The 8182-nt window shown below is 28.3% G+C and overlaps 1 protein-coding gene across 2 annotated transcripts; it reads right to left on the bottom strand.

Moving 5' to 3' along the window:
• Positions 1 to 906: 906 nt before the first annotated feature.
• Positions 907 to 7095, bottom strand: LOC103579828 (conserved uncharacterized protein). Of its 2 annotated transcripts, XM_008561367.2 has the most exons (6): positions 5606 to 7094; positions 5376 to 5484; positions 3213 to 3545; positions 2786 to 3018; positions 2451 to 2714; positions 907 to 2360 (listed from the first exon to the last, which is right to left on the bottom strand). In XM_008561367.2, exons 1-6 carry the CDS (start codon positions 6001 to 6003, stop codon positions 2144 to 2146), a joined length of 1554 nt encoding a protein of 517 aa, XP_008559589.1. In that variant the 5' UTR covers positions 6004 to 7094; the 3' UTR covers positions 907 to 2143. The 2 variants fall into 2 exon arrangements, with proteins under 2 accessions (XP_008559589.1, XP_008559588.1); XM_008561366.2 differs by having other exon boundaries at positions 907 to 2714; positions 5606 to 7095.
• Positions 7096 to 8182: the final 1087 nt, after the last annotated feature.

Genomic DNA, 8182 nt, shown 5'->3' with positions numbered 1-8182 from the left:
TTTTATTTGATTAATTATTTACTCGATTCATTAATAATTTTAAATTTGTCTATTGTCTGCTACATTTACACTCATATTTTTTTTTTATAATTTATTGCTTTGAAACTAAATTCAAAAATTATTAGACGTCGGCTAACTTCAGTGTCATCAAAATATGATAAGTGCGAATGTCACAGACATGAGACAATTTATAAATTTGAAATAACTGAATAAATGTATTAAAAAAAAAGCGTGTACGAATCTTTTATTTTCCTAACTACGCATTTTTTTTATTTTTACTCCCATTTTATTCATTTATTCTAAAATTTGAAAAATCGTCAATTGGCAATCACATTTACACTCATAAAATATGCATATAGAAAATTTAAAAATCTATGATACTGAAAGTATCAGACATCAGACAATTTTGTAATTTTTATAAATAAGTTACCTGCAAGTAAAATAAAATTTTTATAATATCCACAAAAAAACTTTTTAAAGTTTTTGATATGAAATTTAAAAAATTTTTTTAGTTGTTTATATCCCTGATTAAAAGAAACGATTCGCAATGTTTAAAAGCCCATAAGAAGGGTGATTCAAAAGTATTCAAAGTATTGAAAATCATTAAAAAGTATTTAAAATTTTTTTTTTCTAATCGTTTTAAATCGTTTCTTTTAATAAGGAATAATAAAACCAAATGTTTTCATTGTCTGCTACTCAGTATCATAAAAATCTATAGCTGAGACTTTTTGAAATATTCTTTTTCCTAAAATTTATTTTGAAAATCCAAAAATTATTAGACGTCAGCTTACTTCAGTATCATTAAATTATTTGTAATAAAAAAATTTTTAAAGGGAATTTACAACTATATTTAGTAAGTAAAAACAATTTTAAAAAACATTGACAGTATTTTTTAAATGTCAGGAACACGTGACTGTTTTATTTATTACTTCAATAATTAATAATGTTTGTATGGAATGTTATCAATACTTCATTTCTAATAGATTTCTTGGAGATATTACAATAACACTTATTATGTATAATAATATAACAATAACATCGTTAATAATTTCATTTTATTAAAACAATATCGACTCATCAATTTTCTTTTTGATCGTTATAACTAAAAAAAAAAAAAAATGAGTGTCAATATATATATGTAAAAAAAAGTTGCTCTGGGGTGATCCTCTAACTGAGGATGGCAGAGGTGAGTATTGAACGTTCCATTGAATTCCATTTTACAATTCCAACATCTGACGGATGTTAATTTTAAAGTTTAATTGCTAAAAATAGTAAATCATTATTATTATTATTTTATGTTTAAATTATTTGTGCTAATTGTTTTTTTTTTTTTTTTTGGCACCCTGTACTTATTTATTTTTCTTAACATTATAAGTTTGGAATGATTTTTTTTTTATAGTAAATATTATACATAAATTAATATCAATTCTTAGCTGCGCATTTAATTGTTCATAGAGCAAATAATTTATCAACTAATTGTTGATGTAAAAAAATGAATAAAAATGGTTTTATTTAGTTTAAAAAAATGTCGATTAATTTAAAATGAAAAGTCTATGAAAAATTAATTTAATAATAGATTTTCTAAAATTTCAGCACCGTTTCTAAATATTGTACAATATATGTAGATAATTTTATTATTGTGTTGTTTGATATCCCTTGATATCAGTATATAATATAATATTGTAAAGTTTGAACGATATCAAATTTTCATTAAGTACTCAATTATTACACTAGCTATAATAAACAGTCTTTAAATATTTCGAAATACTAAGTTTCGATAATTATTTAACAAACGTAATATATTATTTACTAGTAAAAGTACACGGCAAAATAGTAAAACAAGCTAAAACCATTTAATAAATTAAATTTTTTCATTATTTTTTTTTTTCAACGACCTCACAGATAAAAAAAAAGTCCCACGCTTTGGCAGTTTATTTAATCTTGAGCTCAAAGACCTTGAATAATAGGTGGGAATTCTATAAGAATTGCTCATTAAGGAATCTCTAAAATTGCTAGTAAATTTTTTACACGAACGATAAAATTTTATAGAATAAAAAAAAAAAGTGTGTAATAAAGAATATTTTAATAAGAAGATATGAAAGTTACTAATTAATGAGTTAATAAATTAATTATATTCCTTTATTTATGATGTTGAATGGTCGTTGATAATTTTAGCTTTGGATTTTCGTCCAAGAAGTTTACGGAATGATGAAGTCCATTTGGAGCGAGTGAAAGTGTTACCAGGCCTTTGACCCATCAACCCATCATGCTCGCTGTTGGATGATTCACTGATTTTACGGCTGCTTCCATCAACCTCGTATGATCTGCGTGATCTGCGATCGCCAACCTCTGATGAAAAACTGCACGAAGAAAAATCACCTTCGATTGGCGTACTCGTCGGGGTGATTAGTGTTGTTACAGGTGGCGTCATTGCATGATTGATAACATACCCAGAGTCTGAGGAAAATGCCCGAGAAGCTGGTGGTACACCTGAGTTGGTGGAAGACATTGAAATCTCAGCCAGATGAGCGTCACCAAACTCCTCATCCTCAGAGCTGCTGGATGCATCGTCTATGTAGCTGATAGGACGCTCTGATGGTGAACTGGTCCTTAACTCAGGCACATTGGAATGTGATGATGATGATAATTGACCTGGACGAAACCATGTTCGAAGATCTTGGAGAGGCGTCTGAAGACACTTGAATAGTTTCCCACTGTAATGAGTAATAAATTAAATAATCAATAGATAATAGATTTCTGATTAATAAAATGAAAAATTATTTACTCATTACGATAGTCATCGACCTCAGCAAATGTACGTTTGGCATAGAGACATATGGAACATCTTCTTCTTCGTTTACAAGCCGTAGCATGTAAAGCAGCAGCCCTTAAATGCCGAGCTGCATGTCTTAAAGTCACAGCTTCGCGAGTTAATACAGCAATTCCTTCTTCTCTTCTACGTCTTTCTTCGCCTAATTCCACTTGCTCTACTCGTAATTTTTCTTTTAATACAATATTCTAAAAAAAACATAATTACTATCATTATATATTATTAATATATTAATTCATAATATATGTAGAATTGGAAAGTATATTTAACTTTTTGTTCTACTAGCATTTTAAACTTTCAAACATTTCATATAAATTTATGACAATTATTTTATCGACTTAAGGAACAAGAGAGATAGATGAAAGTTATAGACAATCCTTACCTCTCGTTCTAATGCATCGCGTTCAGCCCGAATGACTGTTGCTTGTCTGACGATGTCTTGCCTCGCTTGTTCGAGGTTTCTTCTCGTTATTTCGTTCTGCGTTACTTCCAACTGTAACTGTCTTAGTGCTGTAGTTTGCTCACGTTCTAAACGTTCCCGCGCAGCAATGCAAGAGTCACGTTCTGCCTTAAGTCTTTCAATCTCATCGTCCAATCGTAAACTTCGTTCCAAATGTAAAAATAATTCTTCCTCTTTTTCTCGCACCTGAGACTCACGATTTTCCAATCGTTTTTCTAAATCTTGACATGCTTCTTCCAGTCTATCTTTCTCAGCCTAATAATAACACAAATTTAATTAAGTAAACAATGAAATGCATTTTTTAAGCATATGTATATATTTAATTTATATATATTAAACTTTCTATAATAAATTAATAGAGAAATTAGAGGTTGAATTTTTATTTTCATGCACCTAAGACTTCCTCAAGGAACATCAACGAACCGTAACGTGTTTTAGGGAGTGGTTTACGTGCTATTCTCACGCATATACTCAAATCATTAAAGCATTTATGGTCCTGCACAAATGAGATAACGATCCCTGGAGTAAAGAGAATTAAACATGGTGACCACAGATTTTTGAAACTGAAATTCCCTGACGTTTTCAGGTATTCCAGTCAAATAATTAAAAAATTCCCTGACCGTATGTAGTAATATTAAATCATTGGAAACATTTATTTAGTTCAAAATAAAACGGTATAAGTCAGTTCAATAAATAATCAATCACTGTCGTTAAATTAAATTTTATTTTATTATTTGTCAATGTTCATAAGCTTTTTTTAGTTATCAAATAAATAAGTTTTTATTCTTGATTTGAAATCTATGATTTTATATAACTTACTCTATAGTAAAATATAAATATAAATAAATTGTTCATTTTCACCAGAATAAATTTCATAAATAAGAACGTTTTATAGAATATTAATCAAGTACGCGAATAATAAATATAGTGAAACATATTAGTTCAATGCTTATGTATACTTTTAATGTTTTTGGTTTTTTAACTTGTCAATATGCATGTTAATAGCTTGAAGATCCTGACGATTGGTTTCGACTAAGATTTTTTTTTTCTAACAACTTTTTTAATTGTAACTGCTCCGTTTTTTCGCTATTGGAATCAATTTCTATTAATTTTTTTTCAAAATGGTAATGCAATCGCATTCGCGCCATTTTTTGAACAGTTTTTACAGAAAAAAAATATTTGTTGGATTTTTTCAGTCAAAAAAAAAATAAAGTAAAAATATTTCCAGCTTTGTAACGAAATCCTCTGACTTTTCCCTGATTTTTCCAGTATATTTATAATTCTCTGACATTTCCAAGTTTTTCATAAATGTAGCCACCATGATAAAAGAAGTCAATTATAGTTTTCCTGGTTCTTCTGAGGAGGTAAATAGACTAATAACGATATGTAATACTCGTGGGCGACACTCGAGCTCAAGTATCAAGAGGTCTGGTACTGTTTTAACGGCACGGCCTCAACGAGCACTTGGGCCCGGTGTAGTTGTTAGTGGTGAGGTCACCCGCTCTCACGGTCCGGTGAACGGCAAATGCGAAAGCCGTGGTTTCCTCCTACCTGAGTCTTTTATAATTCTCTTTTTCTTATATATTTATATATATAAGTGTAATAGTTTCCATACATCATATGTCTTGCTTTTTATATTTTCATTAACACCGGAAAATTACACGACAATTATCACAATATTAAATTTAATATAACTGCCTTATTTATATATAAATATAAATATTATATAGATGTGTATGTATGAAAAAATTGTAGGAAGGGAGAGAGGAAGTCAATCACGCCAAGGCAATGTAATATATTGTTCCGGCCATTATAAATGTGTGGGTAAATGTATAAAATACGTTCACAAATAGCAGGAAGAAAGCGATTCACATTTCAGACAATTCCATAGCAATATACCTACAATTAGATATAGGTACGAGCGTTAACAGATAAATGTTCAGCTATAAATAAGCTCAAAATACACTGCAGTGGTATAAATTTTAGTTTTCCCGAAAGGTCAAAGACTATTTTTAATTCTTCTAATCCCTAGCAAAGAATTTTATGTTTACTTTAAGTATCTAAATGCGAAATTTACTTTCTTACCTTAACTTCGTGGTAGCGTTCCTCAAGATAATATACAACGCCTCGTGATTCTTCATATTTTTCAGCTAAAGCAACATATTTATCATAATGACGTTTGAACAGCACAAATCTGCAATGCAAAATTAAATGATGACGCTCAAGGATAAAAATAAATGGTTTATAAATAAAAGTTACTTCATTGTTAATAAAAAAAAAACTAGTAATATTCGAATAAATAAATAAATATTCACCTGTACAAGTCATTCTCTGTGACAATATCTCGAATAGAATCTTCAGGATCAACTCGATCAGCACCAAATGTCGGTGGTGGTGATGCAGCAGATCTTCTTCCATAAGAATACATCGCATCCTGAAGAAGACTAGATGATGAAGAAGCATCTCTCAATGCACTAGATGCAACTAAATCATCTTCAGAAGCACATGATTGTTCATGAAAATAAGGACTTGGAGAACGAGTCGGAGCGCCAGGCCCAGCAACTCCTAAAATATCTTCACTTCTTGAATGTCGCATTTCCGAATTCCGACAAATACCTGGATTTTTTTTTCGGAAAACAACGTTCCCGTTAGGTGGTGAATTATTTCCACTGTGAAAGCCACTTCCGGCAATACCAATCAATAGATCTGTCATTGTTATTTAACGTGAGAAATTTTACTACAATTATTTATTTAATTTCTCACAAACTTTTTAATTCTTTCACTTTAATGTTTAGTTTCTAGTTTCATTGTGAAACACAGGTATAAAATTATATTGTCTCCGTAAAATTCCGTTAATCCTCATAGTAATACATGAACATCATTTTATTTAATAATCCACAATAATAAATTAACATTATCATGACACTCTTATCTCATATTTATATAAATCTATATATATCATTATCGAGACATTACAATCCACAAAAAAAAAGACAAGATTACTACTTGCAAATATCTATAAATAAATATCTTTTTATTGTAATTTTTCAATTCCTTTTTTAATTCGTTATGTATTTATTGACTTGTCTTGTGACACTACTCGTGCGCTCTTCGCGCCTTCTATTCAGCCGGGAAAATAAACGAATAGGTCAAAAAATAATCTTTCCATATAAATCACACACGTAATCTCAGAGAAATAAAATAATTATTCCTACTTAGGGTAATGATTTTATAACAGGAAAATAATACTTTATATCAAATAACATCTAGTGTATAATTATTATTATTATATATACTTATATCTTGGAATATAATCTTCGTAGGAATATTCGACACAGTTGAGTGCTTTCAATCAATTCCCACTGCACTTGTATATAATAGGAGTATTATTTTGTTACAGATACATCACCCATAAACATCAATTAGAAAATTTAAAATATCAATTATTGTAGACAAGTAAAAGTGTGATTTTTATTATTTAAAATTTTTAAATGTTATTTTTTAAAATATTTATATGAATTATACACTATGTACAGAAGAGAAGCACAATCAAATCACTGATGCGCGCCGGCTGGAATAATCACGAATAATGGTATGACCCAGTGTGACCGTTGCCGTTACTATACTGTGTATATGTACATTATATATATGTTTTTTTATATACATTCTATTCTGTTGGATGGTGCACTGACACTGAGAAAAAGAGAATTATGAGGGAATGGAAGGGCATCCCCAGCAATATTTTCAGGTATACTTGGTCTTGGGTATACTCTCCGAATTCTGAAACTAACAACTGCCATCTGGAGGTGAATCTCTACTTGACCAATAATGTAACAGAAATCAGTAAGATAAGATACATAATTAGCCAACAGGTAGAGTGCTGTCATTTTTTTTTAAATTTTTTTTTGGTAATTCATAATTTGCATTAGCATTTAAGTTTCGTAATAACAATGTTTGTTTATGAGTGTGAATCTACCAGACATGAGACAATTATAAATTTTAAATAAATTAAATTTAAAAAATGCGCATACTGATATTTCATTGCTCGAAATACGCATTTTTTAATTTCTATTTTTTATTTAAAAATTTTTTTAATTACCACTTGTCACGTACATTCATACTCATGCTTTGTTTTTTTATTCAAATTTTCATGTTATTTTTTAATGGATAATTTTTTACAAAAGTATATTAATATAACAAAAAAAAAATACATACTTTTAGGAACAGATTTCAAAGATTTGATCGGATTTTGAAGTTATTTGTATGACTTTCTTGATAAAATTTGAAGATGAATAAAAATTTCAAATTTATTTCAATGATGAGTAATTTAAAATTTCTATATATTGAACAACAATCAACATTTCATTGTTTTTGAATAACATTTATGATACTGAAGGTAGAAGAGAATAAGAAAATTTCTTTTTTCAAATAAAAAAATAAAATGCTGGTCTTTTAGTGCATGTTATGAAATTTTATTTTAATTACAAGTAACTTGTTTATAAAAATTAAAAAATTTCCTGTTGTCTGCTGCTTTCAGTATCATAAAAATTTCTATATAATTCATAACTTAATCACGTAATGTTTATATTTTGTTTTATCGGATAAGTTTAAATTTTTATTTTTTAAATTCCTCATTCGATGATAATATTAAATTTAACAGGGTTATCAAATCATTCTATTTATATCATGTTCTGATAACTAAATTTAAAGTTTCAACGAAAAATACAAGTAATAAAACATAACAAAAAATTTAATATCAGTATAATTATTTTGTTTCTATCCTCAAGTTCAAAATATTTATTTTTTATTAAATATTAAATCATTTAGAAATATTAAATGCAATTTAAATTACTGGAAAATGAGAAAAAAAAGAAATCAATATTTTTGATAGT

The sequence above is a fragment of the Microplitis demolitor genome, chromosome 6, assembly GCF_026212275.2.
Source record: "Microplitis demolitor isolate Queensland-Clemson2020A chromosome 6, iyMicDemo2.1a, whole genome shotgun sequence".
NCBI lineage: Eukaryota > Metazoa > Arthropoda > Insecta > Hymenoptera > Braconidae > Microplitis > Microplitis demolitor.
Note: the sequence above shows the minus strand (reverse complement) of the source record. Positions and strands in the feature narration are given on the sequence as shown.